At 42.9% G+C, this 20930-nt stretch overlaps 1 protein-coding gene across 6 annotated transcripts; it reads left to right on the top strand.

Annotated features, from left to right (window-relative positions):
- The first annotated feature begins 335 nt into the window (after positions 1-335).
- On the top strand, positions 336-18415 carry LOC120796890 (proline-rich protein 5-like). Of its 6 annotated transcripts, none has more exons than XM_040140098.1 (10): positions 336-567; positions 3292-3381; positions 6273-6455; positions 7375-7455; positions 8586-8692; positions 10149-10240; positions 10321-10461; positions 16529-16673; positions 16880-17176; positions 17586-18415. In XM_040140098.1, the coding sequence occupies exons 2-10, from the start codon at positions 3356-3358 to the stop codon at positions 17936-17938; spliced, it is 1425 nt and encodes a 474-aa protein (XP_039996032.1). In that variant the 5' UTR covers positions 336-567; positions 3292-3355; the 3' UTR covers positions 17939-18415. The 6 variants fall into 6 exon arrangements, with proteins under 6 accessions (XP_039996032.1, XP_039996007.1, XP_039996023.1 ...); XM_040140073.1 differs by having other exon boundaries at positions 6261-6455; XM_040140089.1 differs by having other exon boundaries at positions 6270-6455; positions 17586-18414.
- The last annotated feature ends 2515 nt before the right edge of the window (positions 18416-20930 follow it).

The raw sequence follows: 20930 nt of genomic DNA, 5'->3' as shown, positions 1-20930 counted from the left end.
TTTCATCTATCTTTTTTTCCCCCCCGCTGTGTGTGTTAGCACATACTTTTACACTAAAGCCAACCACACACACACACACACACACACACACTAAAACCACAAACAATTTCCATAGGGCTACATTTCTCACCCATCGACCATTGTGCACACGAACCCCCCGTGTGCATACACACACACACACACACCGTCACTCTGTCAGACTGTCGCTCTCTTTGACACACACACTCTCTGTCTCTCTCTCTCTCTCTCTCTCTCACTTCCTCCTCTCTCTCTCTCCCCCTCGCTGACGACCGCGGACAGTCCCGAGAGCCGCGCTGACAGCTCGCAGCTCGCGCCGGGGGCTTCACGCGAGCCCCGCACACCGCATCTTCCTCGGCGGAACGTGCGCAGCCCTCGCGCGCTGTCACGCACAGCGAAAACCGACGTTCCAACCCCCGGCGTAGACCCTCGAGTCCCCGCAGAGGCGCGGGGAGGTGTTTTCGGCTGAGTTGCGCGATTTTAACGAAGTGCACGCTTGCTGTAAAAAAGAAAAAAGAAAAAAGGTTGCCGGGAAGACTTCTGAAAAAAGTGAGTATTCAGTATCGACTCTAACTCCAGACTTAAGAAGAGCGGCTGACCTCGCGTCGGTTCTGTAAAGATAAACGAGCAGAGCGACGCGACGTTAGCGCGGAGGAACAGCATTTTATTCCCTTAAAGTCCTCAAAGTAACCGAATACCTCTTACGTTTTAACTCCACGTAAGAATAGGTTTTCTCCTAAAGGGAATTTTTTTTCCCCCCCCTCCTACTAAGTGCTATCGATTACTCCCCTCGAGCAATATAGTCCAGATTGTCAGTGCGTGGCAGTAATGTAGAAGTGGTGTACTGCACACCAGTTGCCCACGCTGGTAGACAAGGGGCAAGGGACTCGATGGGGCGTTTGGCCAGGTAGAGTAGTTGCTTGAAAAACCGACACCGGTGGTTGGGTTTTTTTTTTACAGCAGAGCCATCCAGCTTCTGGTTCTGCGCCCTGAAGCTGATAAAGCAGACAAACCTGCTTCAAGGCTCGAGCACTTGTGTGGTACAGGGTGGTAATTTCCCTGTCCTGGTGCCAGTCTGCAGAATGGTGTGCTCTCTCTCTCTCTCTCTCTCTCTCTCTCTCTCTCTCTCGCTCTCTGTATGTGTGTGTGTTGTGTTGTTTTCCAGTTGAAGTAGATTATGGGTGTTATTTTTCAGCAGTGGAGTCCCTGTTATCTACTTACAATGCGAACTGTCTACTGCTGAGAGAGGTGCGATGAGGAGGAGGAGGAGGAGGAGCAGGAGAAGTGAGGTTTTAAATGAGTGGGAGTCCGCTGGTTCCATCGCCTGGACTGCTCATGAAGATCCGGCCAGGGGCGGAATTAAGTTCGCATAGCCGCAGCCCATGTAACTGCAGTCCGAGAGCCCCTTGAGCAAGGCAGGAAAGCACACTGCGCTGGAGCTTAAGAAAGGGACAGAGCCAGTCGGAGACAGGCAGCAGGACTCTCGCAGCACCCGGATTGAGTTTGGGAGCATGTGTCTGTCATTCAGCCCAGATACATTTCTCTCTGCGGGGGCCATGTGTGATTTACCAGAGCCACAGTGAGACAGAGACATCTATGTAGTTGTAATATTAATCATCTTTTTACCAGACACAAATCTTAACAGTTCTGGAAGGGCTGCCCTTCTGGTCTCAAATCGGCTTCTCTACGCGGGCTCACCTTGACTTTTTCCCCAGCATAGGGGCTTGCCGCAAACAGAAGGTTAAAGTTATTTTCATCTTGCCAGATCAAGTTAATTTATGTCACAGGGGCGTTTGTGTTGTCCAGAGCGCTTCACAAAGATATTAAAAGAAAAGTACGTGATAAAAAAAAAAAACGAAATTAATAGATAGGATAGAGCAGGTGACGCCTGTCACTGCAGCCACCAGACAACAGCAGATCATGGCTCACATTGCATAGCGACAAATACAATTTACAGGAAGTAAAGCCTGAACCTCACTACTCTACAGATTTTAAAGAAAACAGACGACGATTGCCCTGATCGTGAAAATAAACCAGATTTAATGATTGCTCTGACCGATGCAGACTTTACATGCTTTGCTTAGCCAAAAAATCTGAAACTATCACTGTAATCCACGGGCTCCTTAATGTTGCATATTTTATCAATGCTGTTACAAAGCTGCAGATTTAAAAAAAAACAAACAAAACAATAGGGCAAAAATGTTTTGGTTAAGACCGTGATATAGGTCATGAGGAAGCTTTAGCCTTACCCCGTTTGGCCTTGTATTATAAACCTGCCTGATTTACTGTATGTGTCTCTCTATCTCTGTGTGGATGTGTGTCTGTGAGCGATGGAGCGAGTAGGGGCATCTGAGTTCGTGGTGGGATCAAATGTCTGTCTCAACCACTTTACCGTAATTTGATTAGAATACTGCTTCCTTGTTAGCCAGACGGGGAGTAGAAGCCTTTTTCGTCTGTCTGCAGGTGTCAGCGGGTTTACTGTGTCCGTCTGAGAAACTCTGGTATTTTCACGGCAACAGTGACAGAGCACTGGCCATCCTCAGTGCTCCCCGGTGCTGTTTCAAAAGCCGCTATGTGTGCATTGTGCGACTAAAGAATCTTTGAAACGAGAGCAAAGGCATATGTTTTTCTTTGTAGAAGCCATCCCGGTGAAAACCGGTGCAGTCTATGCCTTCTTTTCAGCCCATTCATCCCCCGGGGGTCAGATCCACAGGGAGTCGGCGTGCACTTCTGCCTGCCAGTGTCTGTGTTTTTTTGACACTATCACTGGAAAAAGTTGAAAACGGCCAAATCCTGTTATAAAACCACGCAGCTCTGAAACCGAGATGCAGCTTTCATCTGTTAAATCTTTCACAAATGAAAATGGCTTTTCCAAAACTCGCTTGATCTCACTTTCTTCTAAAATTCTCATTGAACATGCAGCTTTCAATGTGTAGTGACACATATAAGCTTATTTTATTTAACCCCCAGGTATTGAAAAACATGCTAAGTTTCGTAGTCAGCAGATGATGTACACTACATAGGATCTCTATCGGCTGGTAAACCATGATTACCGGTACCATGGTAGATGTCTGCGGTTTCACTTTTACGCTGTCGTTCTCAAAGATAAATAGGCTGAAAGCATCTTTTTGTGCAAAACTTTTCTAGTATTTCCACAATAAACAACCTGTTGATTTTCTCCAGGTTGCTCAAAGTGAATTGACTGAGGTTTTGTTTTCTGAGAACATGCAGGGAACACGTTCCCACGTAATTCTGATCGTTTTCTTTTTTCAGATGCTGATTGGTGGGTGGCAGCTACTAGGCGGTCACTAGGTCACGGCTGTCTGTCAGGGCTAACATGGAACGAGAGGGCTCATTTAGGAGGTAAGAACACACACACACACACACACACACACACACACACACACTGCAACCGGCAGGTCTCATTCATGCAGGAGTTTTCACTAGAGCTCCAATTTTCTTTTCCCTTTTCTTTCTTTGTCTCGGTCCTTTGGGGCACACAAAGATGGATGAAAGTGAAACACACACACACACACACACACACACACACACACACACACACACACACACACACACACAAACATTCCTGAATGACCTCATTCATTCTTTCATTCATGCAAACATCCCCTTTATCGTCCTTTGTTTAGTAATTAGACCACAGACCTTTCTCTCTCAACTCTTCCTGTTGTTTCAGAGCCAAAAACAGAAAGCATCTAACTTACGGGTTACGTCTGCGCCCTTTAATTCATGCAAATGCAGAAATAAATAGCTTTTTTTCCATCAGCGGAGGGATTGTCTAAACAGCGAGCTCTGCAACTTTGAGTCTCTATATCTTCTACCTGTGTTTCATGCTCTGCATCATCCATTCTTCTGGAGAAAGCTTTTGACTCAAGCGTCTGTAGATTTAGTGGCACAAGTTACAACACTGCACCTTCTTTTCTGAGAGTATTTGGAAACTCTCTCTCACTTTGACGTGAGCAGTGTGTTTGTGTGTGTGTGTGTGTGTGTGTGTGTTTGTGTGTGTCTCCTTGTGTGTGTGTGACTGGGCTCAGGGCTCCTGTTTCTCACACTGACCCATTTATGTGGAGTTGAACTAAGATCAAGGTTGACAGACGGACCTACAACACACACATACACACCTTCTCTCCTCTTCCCTGTCATATTCTTTTACATGACTCTGATTTTCCATCTCTTCTTTTTTTTTCTCTTTCCCACTTTCTATCCTTCCACTGCGTCCATTCTTTTCTATTTCTTCTGCTTTTTATGTCCAAATTCATTTAAATTCAGTTAACTTAAATTCCAATCATGTGAGCAGTGTTCATTGGGCATGGATAATTAAAAATGTAGTGAAAACTAAGAAGAAAAACAAAGAATTCCACAGCAGATGATAAAACCAGACAAAATCAATATGAGAAATAAAGAAATTTTGATCGGTGATCAGTGAATTAGGTCAACGTGAATTGGGTCAACAGCTTGACTATTTCTTCTATCTTCTACTATTTTTTATTTCTTCTATCGGCCCCACACAGAGAGACAGAGTGGAGGAGGAAGTGAAATGTGTGTCACCTTTAAATCTTTCCCCTCCCATCTGGCAGCTCTTGAACCTCAAAGGGTTTCTTTGTCCGCCTGGCACAGAAGTGCACAGGGTCACATGGTCACCGACTGGCATGGACTGGCAAAGGGAGGGAGAGAAATAGGGGTAAAGTGGGAGAAAAGAGTAGAAAGAGTGAAGGTAGAGGAGTTGAAAAGCCGGAGGAAGAGAAAAGAAACTAGAGAGAAGACAGAGAAAGCAAGTTAGATAGAGACCCGCGAGGACAAAGACACTTTTCAGCCTCCACTTCTTCATTATTTACCTCATTCACCTTTCATTCAGATCAGTGAGACAAGCACTCATGGAGTGGGGATATGTGGTACCTTTTCACTTACTAGAGTAAGTACATAATGTGCAAGTGTGTGTGTGTGTGTGTGTGTGTGTGTGTGTGTGTGTGTGTGTGTGTGTGTGTGTGTGTGTGTGTGTGTGAAGAAGGGATATGTTGTATATTTCAACTCTTACATATTTTTCAAGTTGGGTTGTTTTTAATGATTTTTGCCTGATAAAGAATTAAGGATCAGTTATCAAAATTTTTGCAAATAATTTTTCATCGATTGACTAATTGATTAATCAACTAGTCCTTTCGACTTTATATATAACGCATATACTGTACATGGAAGAAGAGTTTTTTTTAAAAACATTTGCAGTACCTGAGATATTTAGCGGGGTGACACCAGTTTTCTATCTCCCGCTTTCCTCTTTCACACACAAGGCTACGCCTATGAGGGTCCAAATTTGACCAAATGTGTCTTTCCCCAGCTCCGTACCATGACCATCACAATTACATATTTCACCTGAACCCTTTTCCTAAACTTGACCGAAATTTCCTGCCGACCATAATCTGTAGAGTCAAGTCTTTACACTCGACTGTCCTTTTGAAGAAGTGAGGATTAGAAAAAGAGTCCTCACTGTCAAGTTCTCCAAAAATTAATTTACTACAATTTCCATATGTTTAAAATCAAAAAGATTCGATAGGTTTAGTTTATTTAAAGATAAAAAGTGCATCATGTCAGCCACTCTGCTTTTTAGTGCTGAGACTGAAAACACTGTTGATATTTCTTTCATTTCCATGGACTGACTTGCGGTCTGGAAGTTCTCTGAATATTACCGCTATAATCCTGCTTTTTTGTCTTTGCCGTGTCTCTGCTCTTTCAGTCTCTCGTCCTCTCTTCCTCACTTCGCTCTCTTTGTTTCTGTTCTTTTCTTCGCACCTCCCTTCATCCCACCCTTTTACATCGCTCTTCCTCTTTATTGCTCTCCTCTTGAACTTCGTACCCCCACGTCTCTCCGTACCATCCTTCTGGATTTCAGGGCTGTTATCCTGGGCTCACTACTGTATGTTTCCGAAGCAGTATAGTACATCAGCTTGTGTAAACATTAACCAGTGGCTTATAAAAAGTAATCACCCCTCAATAAATGCTAATTTTGTCAGCCATTAAAATCTGGAGAAAAAATTATTTTAAGACAGAAATCATCTGTTTTCCCCCCAAACGTTTAAAAACATGCAGCTTTTAATGAAAAAAAAAAACCCACTATTGTGTTTGGGTGACTTGGGTCCACGAAACCAGCTCCACTTTCCACATCTGTCTTGTCCAATCCCAATACTGAAAGCACTTTGTGGTTATTATGGTTTCTCTCTTCCGTCTTTTTGGATTTCGAGGAGTCTCCACAGCAAACTGAGGTTGGGAAGCGGCTCGTCCTCCAGTCTGACTGACCTCTCGCAGGCGAAAACCCAAGCAGGGGGAGGTGGGGAGAAGGGAGGAACAGCTGGGGGGCTGGCAGAGGAGTGCAGTAAAGACAAAGGGACCCAGCAGAGGCGCGCCGGGGCCAACGCCACTTGGAACAGGTCGGTGTGAGAGAGGGTCTGACGTGTGTACTCACAATCTGTCGTAAGTGTGAGCCATGTCGGTTTACTTGATGAATGTGAGGACATGTGGTTTTTTGTCCATCCAGGTGTCCCTACTCAAGCGCTCATGCTTATGTTTACACACACATGTGCACGTTTTTGTGTGTGTGTACCTTTTTCACTGGCAATGTCATGTGGGAATAAACATCCCCAGCAGAAAGCTGTATCGCTGCCATTATTCATGCTATGAATACGAAGCTTTTTCTACACACACACAAACACACACACATGCATGCACGCACATCAACTCTTTCTGTCTCGCTTCCCTCAGGGTCCATCACTATCTCTCTTTATCTCCATCCACCTCTCACTCCTCTTTTTATCTCATTCTGCCTCATAGATTCTTTTCTTCCCGGGTCTTCTCTTTCTCTTTTCTCTGGCTGTATTTTATGGTTTTTTCGGCTTTATGTAAAACCAGACAGCAGGAGAGTGGAAGGCAAGAGCTCTCAGTTTCCTAGATGGTTGGAGGACTGCATGGACCACATGAGCTGTACTGAATCCTACAATGAGACAAGCTTATCCCCATTCTGACCCTTTATGTTTTACACTCCTGTTTTGTTGTCTGCTGATTTTTAAAAAAAATATTTTTCTTTGTTTACACTTTAGATTTTATGGCTTTTAACCCAGATTCACAGTTTGCTCAAGGTTACTCTACAGAGGCACAGTGTGCATGTCTCCTCTGTATTTTTAGCTTCTAAAACTATCTACTATTATAATAATTTTTTATACCAAATTTTGCCTCATGTAGCAGCCACGTAGTGATCATGCATATTGTTTATTGTTTGAATGTTCTACACATCAGTCATTAGTCTTTGTAAATAAGCGTCTACTAAATGCTTCCCTGTGTGTTTATTCGCAGCATCCACAATGCAGTCATCTCGGTTTTCCAGAGGAAGGATCTGGGAGAAAACGAACTCTACACTCTGAATGAAGGTGTCAGGTTAGCTCCCTGTCTGCCTGTTTTTTTGTTTGTCTGTCTTCCTGACTGTCTTGCTGACTTTCACACAAGGCTGCAGCATTTTTAGCTGGAGCTGGTTTGTATTTTTAGGACGTTTATCTAAATTATAGTGTTTTCTTCGGTAATTTCTCATCTTCCCCTGCTGTAGCGGCAGATTTCTTGCATGCACAAACACTCTTTCTCCCATACACACACAGTGACAGCTTCAGCGTGCTAAATTTAGTCTTAACACATGAACACATACCCAGTAACAGTTACTGTTGTCGCGTCATTCTCTGCTGTCCACTGAATCAGAAACACCTTGAAATTGTTTAAAAGGGGAAATGACAGGTTGAGGTTGCAGAGGGGTCACTGCTGTGTTTGGTGTTTAAATACAGTGTAGCTGAGGGCAGTTGACACAGGACTGTCATAACCGACTCCAGTCATGTACTGTAAATATAATACACTATATACAGTATACACATACGCACACACAATACTTGGTGCAACACTGATGGTTAATTATCCCACAGCGTAAGATGGTCAGAGGTGGTGAATTGGTCAAGCTGTTGTATTTAAAATGGAATAAATTGAAAACTTCGTCTTCACACAGCAGTAGTTGTGATGCTTTCTGTATCTCGTAAGAGACAAACAAGATTTGTTAAATTATACCCTATTTTTATGTTTCCAAACATGCACTGTTTGCCCAGTGATGTTTTGTGCACCATGAAGATTAAAGGTCGGCTTTTCTCCTCCTATAATAACAGCAACTGAGCTGTCACACTAATCCGTGCTGTGTGTGTGTGTGTGTGTGTGTGTGTGTGTGTGTGTGTGTGTGTGTGTGTGTGTATGTGTGTATATTAACCGGTTATCAGTGAAAATCCTGTTGTTGAAGTGTTCAGATGTCGCTGTTGCCCTTGTTTTCAGAGTGAACAACATCTTTTCTCATTTCCTGAGTCTGCTGCTGTTTAAACACTGCAGCTTGCATATGCAGTCTCATTACCACTGGTTCATATTCAGCAGTTTGATGTCTCAGTGATGGTTTCTGTGTGTGTGTGTGTGTGTGTGTGTGTGTGTGTGTGCATTTGCCTGTCTCAGCATATGTGTACGCTCACATGCACTTTTTTTTGCAGACAGCTGCTGAAGACAGAGCTGGGCTCCTTCTTTACGGAGTACCTTCAGAACCAGCTGCTCACTAAAGGCATGGTCATACTGAGAGACAAGATCCGCTTCTATGAAGGTACACATAAACACACACACACACACACAAAAAAAAGAATTTATGAATTGTAAATTGAGAGAAATAAAGGAACAAGAACAAAAACAGTGATTAACAACATAATTGTCGTCTCATAATCGCAGAGCTCCAGCTCCAGCCCTGAGACACTGGAACAAATTTACAGACAAAAAACTTACATAAAAGACTGTTGATGTAATAATATCTGAATATAAAAGCTATATCAGTTGTTGCTTAGTTAGGAATGGTATAAATGTACATTAATTGTAAGGAAAAGTCAAAGTCCTTGGTTGAGTTCTGAATTTTAGATTTCTCCTGGTGCTTCCGGTTTTGATGAGGAGCATTCCTAGGACCAGTGATTCATATCAGGGAAACACAGACATGAATGCTCAGAGTGACACAGGTCTAGCAGGGAAAAATAATAATTGACTAAAATTCCAGATGCAGAGTTAACCATTTAACTATTAGTTTTAACTGTGAGGACATGGCTTCATCTCTCCACCATCACTCTTGGTGAAGGACATTTTTCTGCAGTACACACTTGTATGCTCAAACACACACACACACACGCGCACACATGCACACATGCACAGTCAGAGCACTTGTATAGGAAAGAACAAGAGACAAAAAAATCATTTTGTTCTCTCTGTTGTGGTAAATGTGTAACCTTTATTCGAAGCACCTGTGAAATGATAAAACACACACTTGCAGACACCTGCACACATGCACACACACATTGACTGTGGCAGATTTGAAATGCTGTCGTCACAGGAAGTAATGCCTTGCGTCAATTACACAACATTCAATCAGTGAGAACTAAAGATAAGAGAAACCACAGTGACTCACAGAACCTTTGTTCTGTCTTAATCAGTAGTAGTTTGAGTTGAATAAATGTGTCTGCACTGCAAAAAATAAACTTCAGGAACATCTGGTACTAGTCCCCCCAAGAAGTTTTTTTTTTTGAGCCTGTTGTACAGTAAAATTTTCCCTACCCAATGCTGATACATGAACTACATTTTATTATCTTTGACTATTTCACACTTTGATTGACAGAACTTTCCTCTGTCTTTGAATGGAGTCACCATGTTGTTACACCCTAAATGCTTCTTAAGCTCTCTCCAATACAGCTTCCACCTCAGAAAAAAACACACAAAAAAATCAAAGAATGCAGGCCAAAAAAACTAATTATTTAAATCACCAAGAGGCCAGTTTGCACAGGATATGAATTTTTACTTTACAAATTAAAGCCTCTGTCATGTCCGACAAAATATACATGTATTTGTGTGGGACAGACAACTTTGGCAATCATTACAATGAGGTCCTTGGATAATGCAATATCTTAATATAAATAATATCTTTCCAAAACACCCACAAGATTTAACTGTGCATGTGCCAGAAAGTCTTGTTGCTGTTTTTTCTTTTTTTTTCTTTCTAATTTCCTCCTAATTGTGCCAAACAGGTCAGAAGTTGTTGGACTCTCTGGCCGACACATGGGACTTCTTCTTCTGTGATGTTCTGTCCATGCTGCAGGCCATTTTCTATCCTGTACAGGTACACACACCCGTTGACACACTCACACTGTAATCTTCTCCTCACGCACCTCTAACATGATGACGCGTGTGTGTCTTCAGGGAAAGGAGCCATCAGTGCGTCAGCTGGCTCTGCTCCACTTCAGGAACATCATCGCCCTAAACCTGAAACTGGACGAAGCTCTCTCTCGACCCAGAGCCCGTGTTCCGCCTTCTATCATACAGATGCTGCTAATACTGCAGGTTTACAAACACACACACAGACACACACACACAGACACACACACACACACACACACACACACACAAACACATGCACCCTCTTTCGTTGTCTTTTCATGTATTTTTTTCCCCTCTTTTTTTTACTATCACTCTATCACCGTCATCCACACACAGCATCAAACACACAGCACGGACATCCATGACTGATGTGGGCTGAGGGAAGAGGATAAATTACAACAGATGGGGAAAGAGGTTGAGTTTTTCATTTTTTTTTTCCTGCAAAGGGATCTCACAGGAAGTAATCTCAGTGTGAACACAGAGCACAGTCCTCTTCCCATGACCAGTCAGTACCCTCCGCACCCTGTCTGTGTGTGTGTGTGTGTGTGTGTGCGCGCGTGTGTGTGTCTGAGTGAGTATTTGTGTCGATGTTTGTCTCTGTGAATTACCCATATTTACACTGTCGTTGAAGACTGTGGCAACTCATCAAGTCAATTATGAGTAGAGCTTATTAGACCTCATTGGCCAAAAGTTCGGTTTTATATGTGGAAATCATGTTGAAGCCGAGAGTTCCAGGAATACCTGAATTTCTTGTCTTGTCTGCTAAGTATTGAGAGCACAGACACTCATATGTTCCCTGTGGGTAATTTTACATAATTATACATATAGCTGAACCAGTTTTATTTGGTTTAGTTACTCAGCCACTGTGTAGTGACACATAGCTGCACACAGTAAATTGTCCAGTACCTTCATTTCCTTCGGGAACAGAAAGAGCTGTTTACTTATCATGTCACTGTGGTGCTGCTGTACTCTTTGTGCACACTAAAAGTACTGGATTTGCAAGTTAGGACACTACTTGTTTTTCAAAATTCACATTTTATCCATCTCCATGACTGCATTTTCAGTCAATGTTGATCAACTCCATATTTCACTGTTGCAGGATATTCATGATTTTTTTTCTAACTATCTAGTTTAATAACGTGTAGTGTCACCTTTAAAAGCCTTTAAAAATAATTACAATAAAAATTTTTTTAAAAATTGAACTGCTCCCAACATACAGACATACACCTAGTGAAGAGTAAAAAGGTTTGTAACCACTGCATCAAAGTAATCATTGCTCTGGTCCTCAGAACATGACAGAAAGCACATGGAAAGAGACCAGTTGAATACCATATAACCACAGCACCCTTAATTTAAACTGTTGATCAAGATGACGTGCAAATATATTTAGGTATAGCTTAATTACAGAGAGCTCAGAGGCGAGGTACTTGCTGTGAATTTCAACGCATTTAAATTCTTGGAACATATAAAACAAGACGATGTAAAAATAAATCATCAAATAAGAATGTACATTTAGGTAGTTTCTGAATATTTTTACTAACTGTCTTATTTAAGGTATCGAAAGCAAAGAATAAATGGTTTTGTGACTAGAATTTATGTGAGCTCCAACCTTATATCTTAAACTTATAAACTCAGAACAATGGCGTCCATTAGAGACCCCAGCTGATAAATTGGCTTTTCAATGAACCTTTGAGGTCTTTTAACAGTACAACAACCACCTAAATGTTTAAGAAGAAGAAAGGATTTAAACTTTTCTTGAAAAACCTACTTGGGTTTACTGGGTAAATTGAGAGTGTATCGGAATATGTAGAAACTTTGTAGTAGTGACTCTAAAAATGTATTCCTCAATGGGTATTAATTCTCTGCATAAAATTTTAGCAACCTTTGACTCCTGAAGGATTACAAGCTATGAGGCAGTCTCGATTGTTTATTGAGCAGTGGACTAACCAATCCAATATTAGTGGCTGATTTTGATTTTGGTCGTCAACAGCTAACATTACGTACGCCAATCTTCCAAAAACCTAGTATATTCCTTTAAAGTTAGGAATTTATTGGTCAGGCATAAGATGTGGGTCAGGGAGTGAATTAAGTGGATTAAATGTGCTCTCAAGTGTGTCTGGGTGAAGGAACTGAGTCTGTGAGAGTGTGTCTGTTTCTGTGTGTGTGTTTGGGTTAGTTTGGACATCACTGTAGTGACCCGTTGACCCGAATCTGCTGCCCCCAGACTCAGACAGAGGGAGGTATAGTGGAAAAAAAAAAAAAAAAAATAGAAAAGAGGACATATTTATTCTGTTGTTTTATGCACTGTGTACAGACATGTAGTGCAGAGTCATTTTAATTGATCTGTTTTTGTTTGTCCACAATAAATATCAAATCAATGGGAAACAGAGAAAGAGGAAGAGAAAAATAGGTTGAGTTGAATATATGAAGGCAGACAGGAAAGCAGAGCAGCTAAGAAAAAAGAATGAGTGTAAGAGAGATAAAATTCAGCAGTGAATATTGGCTGTTTGCTACTTCTTGTCTCATCTGTTAGCAATTTCCCTTTCATTCTGTTAAGATGCTGTGACGCCAATTCACTAAAGTCTTTTCTATTTATGTGGTTTGTTTCTGTACTGTGGTTTTTATGCATGGGCTCAGTGCTTCAGAGTATTGAAACTTGATTGATCTCTACTTTGTTATTCAAAGACATATATATATATCACACCCCTCAGTGTGAAAATTGGTTTAACAAAATTGTGGACGTAATTCTGAACTAAATCCAACTTCTAAAAGTATTTTATTTCTTTAAATGGTCTAAAGTCCCGCCGAGTATGAGGTCTCCTGACGTGGAAATATGGCATCAGGACGTTGCGGCTTTGACTAGACGGAAACAAAGAGCCGGAACCTTTCAAACTGCAGAGTTCTTGTTTGTTATTCATGACAACTCTGAGTTCATAAAACAGCACCATCTTGATTATGAGGATAACTTGTTTTCAACTGAACTACTTAAACACACACTAACATCAAATGCACAGGGGGTTTGAGCCTTGCTGTAGAGGTGACAGCTATAATGCATGTGTCTCCTGGCGACAGTGCAAAAACAATTATTTGGGTCCCATGAAACAAGAAGAACTATCAATAAACAATAAACTGGGCAATGAGGGCTCCACATAGGCAGAGTGGATGTATGGTGAAGTGGGATGCATCCAAAGTTGCAAGCTTGCCTTAAAGTGAAGAAAGCCCCCTTTATTCCATTAAGGAAATTGGTTGTGATTGAGCTCTGATAGCAGATGAAACCATGTTCCAAGCTTTTTTTACTCACCTTCTTAGTTTGTAGTAGTGTTTCACATGGTTTTAAAGCTTAGACCCAAGCCCATCCCAAACCTATGCCCTTAGAGATGCTCTAATCAATGTTTTCATATTAACAATGAATCAAATGACTATGTGTAATGTGAAAAGTGTTACTGCTAGTGATGAAAAATTGACTCAGCAGTACGAAACTTGGTGTCTTTTAGCGCATTGTTTTGGTTATACGGCTGGCAACTTTACTGTTTTGGTTAGGTCTTACCGCTCTCATCAGTGTTGTTTCCAGTAGAAGCAGGCAGCTGTTCTCAGAGAAAAAGAGAACAGCTCCAGAAACCTACTGTGCACTAAATGCCCAGCACCAAACAACAGACAGACTAACTGTTGAATGACTAACTGTTGAACATAGTGGAGTATTTAGCAGCTAAAGCCGGATAGAGCCTAGAGCCAGATATTTTGCTCAGAATTTGGTGGATACCAATCCAGAGCTAAAAGGAGAGTAAATATTGAATTTACATTCCTCATATAATGGAAAAAAACAAAATAATGCTAATTTTCCGCTGTGTCTGCTGTTTGCTTATATGATCAAGATTTCAAATTTATAAGGTGATAATGTGTCAGTGTTGTGCTTACAGTTTGTAACATTTCTCTCAAGTGGCCATAAAAACAATTAACTCAGGTTTAAGACCCGATTCGAGACATAAAGCAATATTTTTTCTTTACCTCATCCATTACTGATCATTAGCTTGCCTGACTAATACACTTTGTCTCTTTCCCTCTTCCCCTGGGCATTGCATATCTACTTGCAAGACATGAAGCAAATAAACAGAAAGACTTGAAAACTTCAAACCTGAAACTGACCTGAGCACAAGGCTGTGCACAACATGAGGGGACCTGTTGGGTTTTCTCAGAGTTTAGCTACCTGTACTCTTAAACTTTTTATACCATTACCACACAGTTTAGTTTAGTTTCCAACTTAAGAGACGGCTGGGTGAGTTTCACAAGGCTATATTGCTCCAAGTCTGGGCGACATGCATAGCCTGCAGAGCTTGCCGCAGCTTGGATTCAGTTTGAAACACGCAAACCGCAGTTGAAGTTCTCTCATGTGCAGCAAGCCCTGCTGACAAGATCCCCAGCAGTGACATGAGCCTCCCCACCGTTAACGTCGCAGCTGTTTTCACCCGGTGACAAAGCTGTATGAGCGCCGTCGTGCATTCTTCTGACAGGCGTGCATTCATGGTCTGAGCATCCAGGTGCAGTCCCAGATACTGCACCTGCTGGCTCAGTTGCAGAGCACTCTTTCCATAACTGACAGCAAAGCCCAGCTGCGTGATATGGTGGGTCACCAGCTCCGTGTGGGCCCTGTCTTCCTGCTGTGAGGAGATGAGGATCAGCGAGTTGTCTGTGTAGGTCAGAATCCTCACTTCCCTCTCTCTGAGGAGGCTCAATGCCCTCTCCACACATTTGAAGTAATGCATTTTGCCAGCGAGTAACCGAACAGGAGGTGACAGTGCTGACAAATCCCCTCTCCTACAGCAAAACACAGATACTTCCTGCCCTGCAGCAGAAAGGGGACGTGAAAATATGCGTCCTTCAGATAGATGTCATCCATTCACCTGGTTGGATGCATTCCAGCAACTGTCTGGTCATCAACATGCGAAAAGGACGCTGCGCGATGTGTCGAGTGTAGAGTATGGGTCTCATACCTCCCGATTGCTTGGGAACTAGGTAATATGGGGAGAAAAAAGCCTTCTGTGCCTCCGACCGTCATGAAATCTCCCTTCCTCAGGAGTGAGGCTATTTCCCCCTTCAGTGCTGCTCACTCAGTGGTGCTGGGGAAAGCCGTGCGCACAACACCATTGAAAGGTGGAGGCTGACGGTAAGTCAGCGGTAGGTGAGGGGGAACGGGCTGCATGCAATGTTTCTGCCTTGGCTGTCACACTTATGTGGTCTCCATTCGCCAGATGGGTGCTCCATGAAGAGTGTCACGCACTTGGAGGGAGCCACCAATGCTGGGCTGGCGCTGAGGGAGCGGACGGAGTTGACGGACTGCCGCCGCCGGTCGCTCTCCTTCCGATTGAGCGCGACACAGGTGTGGCAGGAGTGGCGCAAGCCGAGTTGGCAAAATCAATTGTCGTGGCCGTTGAAAGCCGCCAGCGGTGAGGCGCAGCTCAGGCAGTTCTTAACTGTTGACATCCTACAACACCGGAGGGTGGCAGAGTCTTCATAGGTGAAACATCCGTCTTCAGAGTGGCCGAGCGAAAAAGCGAGATGAGCAGCATGTGCGCTTGGGTTTTATAGGGGACCGCAGGGTGCAGTCACAGCCCCCCTGATTTGGCTGTGAGTGCAAAGATCTGTCTAAGGATGCCAAGGCGGACCCTTGAAGGGGTTAATTTAACAGCAAAGCCCATTGGAGGGTGGAGCAAGTATAGAATAGAATGGCTAAGATAATGCCGCTACAAAGTTCACATTCTTTGCGGCGCGTTTCATCATGAAGTTTATATCCATTGTTCAGTTTCCTCACAGAAATTGTCTATATTAAACCAGTTACGTAGTTTTATTTTGTCCGTCTCTTTTTATCTAAATTGAACAATGCTCCTGAAGTTTTTCCTTTCCGAGCATGTTTATACATGTTTATTACTGAGTTTGGGACTAAATTGAATCCACACTCTCTGGTGTTTTACTCATGTCGTCTTCCAGCTGGGTTTATGAAAGCATAGTATCTCCTATTGGCAGCTGTCATTCCATTATGTTTGAAACAATGTTAAAATTCAGCAAACTTATCAGAGACTTTTGATTCTACACACAGAAGGTGGCCGAAAGAGCCAAATTGAGCCCTTTCTTTCTTTCTTTCTTTCTTTTTCCAACGGAAATGTTTTCATGCCTTCTAAAGTTTCCATTACCACCAGCCAACAAGTAGCAGTTACTGGCTAACACAAAGTTGTGTTTGTGTGTTTGTTTGATGAAGGGTGTCCATGAATCTAAAGGTGTAACAGACGACTACCTGCGTCTGGAGTCTCTCATCCAGAAGGTGGTCTCTCCCTACCTGGGAACTAATGGCTTATATTCCAGAGATGGATCCTCCAGTCTGCACTGCTCCTACTGCCTATTAGGTGTGTGTGTGAGTGATTGTGTGAATGTGTGTGTGAAAAATGTCCACTAGATGTGCTTCCAAATGTTACAAGTTCAACATTCCTTTGTTTATATGTTCTCTTGTGGTTAAGGTTTTCTGTGGTGTTCCATTGCAAGTATAAAGTAATCAACATTAAAAAGTAATCTTTTTTTTTTTTCCTTTTTCCCTCTGTATCACTCTCTTTAGAAAAGTGTTTGCAGCGCTCCGGGCCCTCCAAACCAGGCAACGCTCCCATCGCCAAAAATCCAGTGGTACGGTCTAAGAGCTACAATGTTCCCATGCTGACCCCTGTGGTGGAATATGACGTGGACTGCTCCATAGGAGGTGGCACAGGTATCAGACGACACTCCGTCTCTGAGATGACTTCCTGTGTGGAGGAGAGCACCTCTGTGGCCGAATGCACCACCAACGCCACCAGTAACGCCAGCACGTCCAGCCTCGCCCACCTCTCCCCCGCTTCCGCAGAATTTACTGCACTTTCAGGTAGGACTACACGGAAAACAAGAAATATAACGAATCAACTGCAACTTTCAAGATTGCAGTAGGTAGCTCTGGAGGAATAGATGTTTCAAACGACCTTTCAAACAAACTAAAGTGTTTTGGTGATGTGTTCAATCTCTGACCTTTAAATCAAACTCTCTAAGTTTAAGAATGTCCAAGAAAAACTTTTTCCATCTTACTGGACTTCATGCCTACATGTTTTTTTTTTTTTATGTTTAAGTGCTTGAAAAAAATAATTAATTTAGTTAGTTAGACACTGGTGCCACTGTATTCTCCATAGGAAAGAATAAACAGGAAGCTGATCAATAAAGGCCCAAAATACTACTTATCATGTTTAACACATTGATCAATAAGATGTTTAACTGTGAAACTTTTGCTTTCTTTTGTGCAGACCCTGTGACCTCCAGCCAGGACGCCCAGCCCAGAGTCGCTGACAGTCCCGTGGGTCCCCACCCTCACCGGCCGCAGCATTGCTCCCCAGGCATCCTTCCTGAAGCCTCCCCATGTGAGGACGCACACGGCACAGGATCGCTGGTGTGGGACTCCCCCTCGTCCTCCAGAGGGCTGGCTCAAGACACGAGCTCCGGTCCCAGTCCGTCGTCCAGTCTGGAGATTACGATGGACCACGTCCTGGAGTCTTTTGACTCAGAGCCGGAGCAAGACGGCATCTTTCTGGACTTCTCACGACGTTGTTCTGGAGCGTCCACACACAGCAGAGACAGCAGCAGGCAGAGTGTGGCATGACACACACAGACACACACACACAAGCCCTCTTATCTAAGGACATATAAATGTATTATGCAGGGACATGTGCAAACAATGCTGAGCCATTACTGACATTCCTTACACCCTTTGATGTCCCGTGCTTTTTCCTCAGAACTCTAGATCATCAGGGGTTCGGTCAAACTGAATTATTTTTCTATGTATTGTTGTCTTCTATCTCTAAAAACAAGTCTATACTCATGATGACCAGTAAATATTTCAATTTTGCAATTTTTGAGGTGTGTGTCCCCAGTTGGAAACATCAGCACTGCCCCTCTGGGAAGCTGTAATCACTTCAATCACTTGACTTTCAAACTAAACTATAACCAATAAAACTATTGTAAAGTAGACAAGAGTGATTATTACAAAGGTTTTCTCCCTCAGAGGGGATTTCTCCCTGTTTTCTCTTATAATTAGAAGCTTGGGGAAAAAACAAAGAACCAGTGATGATGACACATTCAAGGAGTGAATAACTTGCGATATCAAATTCAAACTTTTAACATTTCGAATATAAAACACACTTTCCAGTTTGACACTGTATTGTTGAACCTTGACATATTTTATTTATTGATTATTAAAATATTATGTTAAATGTGAATTTTGCACTTAGATTCCCACTAACTTAACTTTAAACCTGATGGTTTCTGCTTCTCTACTATTAATCAAAATCCCTTATTTAGTATTTAAATACTAAAAAAGATACTATTATGTAATATCCTTAGTATACTGAGAGAGGCTTATACTTCTGCCAGAAGAGAGTGCTTAGCGGTGTAATTGCAAAGCATTTTAAGGGAAGAAGGGACTTGAAATGGTTCCATTGTTTCTCAACTGTTTTGCTTTTAGACCTCCTCTACTTAAGATAAATGACAAATTTCACATCCAGTTGTCTTCTGCTGCTTTGATGATTGAGCAAATACATTTTGCCTGGTACCATCAAAATGCAAGCTTGCCCCACTGCAAAGTCGGTCCTCAGAGAAAATGAAAATTAGCTTTTAAAGAGTCTTTAGTTTTTAAATGATTGTCTGGGTTTTACCGATATCAACGGTTCATCATTATTATAAGTTGTTATTGTCAAATTATTATAGAGAAACTGATGGTTACCTCTTTGATTGGATATATGCTAATACATGATGGGCACGAACGGGGGCTAGTTTATAAGAAGATATAAAAACTCCTTTGGTCTGACTACCTTTTAAGTGTTATGGACCAATTAATCAACGTCATTTGAAGAGACAGGTGTTTGCAGCCGCAATACCATAACTAGCGCATGGACAGTGCAGATAGACAGTCTGTGTGTCATGGCGCAGACAGCGTGACTTGAGCTTTCAATTCCAATCTGGGCATGTGCTCATTACAGTGAAGTGAGTGAAGAGAAACTAATACATTTGGGCGTTTACAGCAAATACAGCAAATACAAACAAAGCTTTAATGAGAAAGAAATCGTTACTGTGTTGGAATTTCTTTTTATTGTATTTCTTTTATTTATTTTTATGAGATAAAAACGTCTCAGTTGGTTGTACACACACCCGCTGTGTCGACGGCTCCTGACCCAGCCCATTCTCTCTGAGAAGACGAGGAAGGCCTACCACTGACCTCCACACTCTAAAGGAAAGTGGAAAAAAACCTCAGCAGGGGGGGTCTCAGTCCATTGCTGTATTAAACTACTGTTGGCCGCTGAATGTCGCCTTCGTGGTCGTATAATCAGATCTGTGGCCATATGTCTTCGACACGTGGGCGAAGGGTGGAGCAGAACTGTCAACTGATCACCACCTGGTGGTGAGTTGGATCAGGTGGCGCGGGAGGCTGCCAGACAGAGCTGGTTAACCCCAAACATGTAGTGAGGCCGGCCTGGGAACCCCTGGCTGAGGCCCCCGTCGGCGGCGTCTTCAACTCCCACCTCTGGAAGAACTTCTTGTGCATCCCGGGGGGAGGTCAGAGACATGGAATCCGCGTGGGCCGTGTTCAGGGCCTCCGTTGTGGAGGCGGCTATTCAGAGTAGCAGCCAGAAGGTCTTAGATGCCGGTTGTAGCTGCAACCCACGACAGGCACGCTCTAAAACAAATTAAATAAAAACTGAACATTATAACCTTCATGAAGGAGAATTCACTGCAGGACTGTTGGATTAGACTGCATTAGTTTTAGCTAGGTGTTCCTGATAAATTGCCAACTGGGTGTATTTTCACCTTTTACAGTAAATGAGTTCTTTTCCTTCTAGTGGCCAAAAAATAAAGTAATCAATAAATGCAGATTGAAATTCTCCTCTTCCCACAGTGTGCATCTCACTCTTCATCTGATTCCATGTGGCACGCGCCACAAGCGAGGGAGTCAGTGAACCTCCCCCACCGTGAAGGCCTCCTCCCCTTCCTTATCGGTGTGGCGGGCAGCTCATTGGTACGTCCTCAGCCCACCTGTGAATGCTCGGGTGCTGGCTCAGCCCTCCGTTCCTCCACCTCCTTCCCCTCCTCCTCAGCCACCCGCTCCTTCTTGACCTCTTTCTCCTGCAGACGCAATCTGAGTTTGGAGTTTTCCTCTTGCAGAGCAGCCATATCTGCGTGGGTTCCTTTCGAGTGACTTCTGTAACTGTGCCAGATTCAAATTCAGATTGCATAAAAGCCCTCTGGCTTTTCTTTAAAGTCTTGGATCTTAACGCAAAGGGCAGCATTCAGCAGTTTTGCTGAAGTTTTCTCAAGTCCCCCTGTAAATGCAGCAGTGTCTTCTGCATTTTTTTGCAGGCCTTGAGCTGAAGCCTAGCAGTGGAACTCCTCTCCTGTTTCAGCACAAAACAGCAGATTTTCTTTTTCTTGAGCCACCCCCTGCTCTGTGGTCCTCTCCAACAACTTCAATGTCTCGTCCCCTACCTTGATCATCTCCTCGAACCTCACCTCTTTCATCACCTTCAGTTCCCCATTGAAATTCCCCTCATTCTTCTTCACCCTAGGGTTTTTCTTCCGCTCTGCAGAGTGTTTTTCAACCA

The sequence above is a fragment of the Xiphias gladius genome, chromosome 2, assembly GCF_016859285.1.
Source record: "Xiphias gladius isolate SHS-SW01 ecotype Sanya breed wild chromosome 2, ASM1685928v1, whole genome shotgun sequence".
Taxonomy (NCBI): Eukaryota; Metazoa; Chordata; class Actinopteri; order Istiophoriformes; family Xiphiidae; genus Xiphias; species Xiphias gladius.
The sequence above is the reverse complement of the archived record's forward strand: the minus strand, read 5'-3'. Positions and strand labels throughout refer to the sequence as shown.

What these genes read in the sequence shown, in the direction of transcription:
- LOC120796890 (XM_040140056.1), top strand. Translation starts at nt 4,911, where the DNA reads ATGGAGTGGGGATATGTGGTACCTTTTCACTTACTAGA. An exon ending in ACTCTGAATGAAGGTGTCAG is followed by an intron (nt 7,456 to 8,585) that starts GTTAGCTCCCTG and finishes TTTTTTTTGCAG; the next exon opens with ACAGCTGCTGAAGACAGAGC. An exon ending in CCATTTTCTATCCTGTACAG is followed by an intron (nt 10,241 to 10,320) that starts GTACACACACCC and finishes GTGTGTCTTCAG; the next exon opens with GGAAAGGAGCCATCAGTGCG.